Source organism: Morone saxatilis, unplaced genomic scaffold, assembly GCF_004916995.1.
Source record: "Morone saxatilis isolate NCDOM2014 unplaced genomic scaffold, NCSU_SB_2.0 Contig9, whole genome shotgun sequence".
Taxonomy (NCBI): Eukaryota; Metazoa; Chordata; class Actinopteri; family Moronidae; genus Morone; species Morone saxatilis.
The window spans coordinates 3,751,194-3,753,313 of NW_023340268.1; the positions used below are offsets into that span (position 1 = coordinate 3,751,194).

At 50.0% G+C, this 2,120-nt stretch overlaps 1 protein-coding gene across 1 annotated transcript in view; it reads right to left on the reverse strand.

The window, feature by feature from the left end:
• bmp8a (bone morphogenetic protein 8a) overlaps positions 1–1,578 on the reverse strand; it is a 14,182-nt gene extending 12,604 nt beyond the window's left edge. The window contains exon 1 of the mRNA XM_035681440.1: positions 74–1,578. Within this exon, the coding sequence (XP_035537333.1) occupies positions 74–626 (553 nt within the window). The 5' untranslated portion in view covers positions 627–1,578. The remainder of the gene's footprint in view (positions 1–73) is intronic.
• Positions 1,579–2,120: the final 542 nt, after the last annotated feature.

The window sequence follows — 2,120 nt, forward strand, 5'->3', positions numbered from 1 at the left end:
TGCATCACTTCCTGTCTGCCTCTACACCCCCCTCCCCCCCACCCAATGGCAGGTGTCTCCACGGTTTACTCACCCAGGTTGACGAAGCTCATCACCGTGTCGGCCTCGCTGACCACCGTGCCCAGCGGTGGTGTGTGCGTGCTGAGGGTCGGCGGGGCTGCATGGTTGACCTGAGCCAACCTCTCTGCCGCCCCAAACTTCCCCATGCCAGGTCCGTTTACTATAATTTCATTCCCTTCGTCCTCCCCATCAGCTGACATGGCATGGTACAGGTCGAGCATGAAGAGCGGTGCAGAGGAGGGCGGTCGTAGTGGCGGGTGGGGTCTGGGTCTCCCCGGCAGACCCAAGATGGACAGGATCTCCTTCTGCATCTCCTTCTTCTCGCGGCCGCTGAGCCGCCTGAAGCTGGAGTGGACCACGGCCTCTGCCTGCTGGCTCCACAGGGAGAGAAAGAGCAGGAGCAGCAGGGGCAGGAGGAGCAGGGTCCTGGGGTGGAGGAGAGGCCGGTGGGGTCTGGAGGTGGATCTGGTCTGGTGCTGGTAGACGCCACCGCTGCATTTGCTCATATGCTGCTGTTTCATCTTGCTGCAGACACAAGAGAAAGTGTGGGAGACGTCTGAGTCCATGGCTGTCTCTTGCTCTTCGTCTCTGCTGGGAAATCAAGATTTTTATCCTCACTAATAATCAACTGCACAGATTTCTTCACTTTATCTTCCCTCCAGTGTTTCCAGACTGACAACCACAGTGTTTTCTACTCGCTTCAGTTTGTCCACTGACTGTTTGTCCTGCTGTTTCAGAGTCACCGCGGACAAATGCAGTGCTGATGTATGCCTGATGTGTTTAGAGGAGAGCTGGCTCTGGATGGGATGTGTTTACCGCCTTAAACTGCCTCTGTTTATCTCTCCCTCCCCCTTTGCCTTCCTCTCTCCCTCTTCTACCTTCTCTAATCTTGAAGCAGGAAAAAAAAATCCCTCCTCACCCTCTGATCCACTTCTACCTCACCTCTTAGTCGTGCAGCAGAAGAAACAGAGATAATGAGAGTGAGGGCATAATTACAAGCTTACAATGTGTTTTGAATATAGACAAACAATGCCTCTGTGGAAGATTGGTCTACGCTTTGAAGTTGTAAACTTGGAGGATGGGAAGCAATTTCAGTGATGAGCAGGTGCCTCAGAGATTGGAGTGAAATTTGAGAGCTGTGTCATCAGATTTGCTCCCATTCCCCGTTGACCTCACGAGGAAATGAAGCTCACACCTGCAGTGAGTCAACGTTCGACCAGATACCTCATGAGGATCGTCTGCTGTGGAGCAATCACTGCTGGAAACTTTTATCCAGTCATCCTTGAGTACTTATTCATCCATTGACGACCGCTTCCCACCCACACGTCTCTGGGGTTCCAGATGTCTTTCTTAATCCAATTTATAAAAATTATTACTCCAGGAAATTGCTTCCTGATTGTAATCCTTGGGAGAGACGAGAGGTTTCTTCCACAGTCTTCAAATCTGTGGCAGCTCTTTGCACACGCTCCCAGTCTGTCTGGGAGTGTGTGAGCATCTAAAAGCAGAGCTGTGCAGCAGAGAGAGTGTATCCTGTGTATGAAGCTCAGAGAGTGTAACAGTTGTTCAGAACCAGGAGGGAGTTTCCCTCCCAGCCTCCGCCTCTCGACCTCTTTCAAGTCTTTAAACTTCTCTCCGCTGCTTACATCTCATCATCACCCCTCCCAGTGGTCTCTTTGGGAGACCTCATCTCTCTCCCCTTCTTACCTCCACCCATCTATCTTTTCATCTTCTCATGACTGCTTCCTTTCATAGCTACTTAACGTTGAGTCTCAGGCGGCTTGGCGGGAAGGACGTCAATGGCCTGATGCCCTGCTTAATAGCAACTCTACACACAGCCTGTGTAAGGGGTTGTAAAGCCAAGTGGATGTAATTTCTCTACAAATGTTGCTGTGTATTGAGTGCAAAGACTGACAAGAGGCAGTGACTAGTTATCAGACCAGTCAAAATGATAACTGAGTACATCAATAAACAATACTGTTAAATAAACCTACTACATGGAGTTTTTAACTCAGTCTCCATTTAATGTACATATGACCTAAATAAACCTCCTGTCAGTTAGT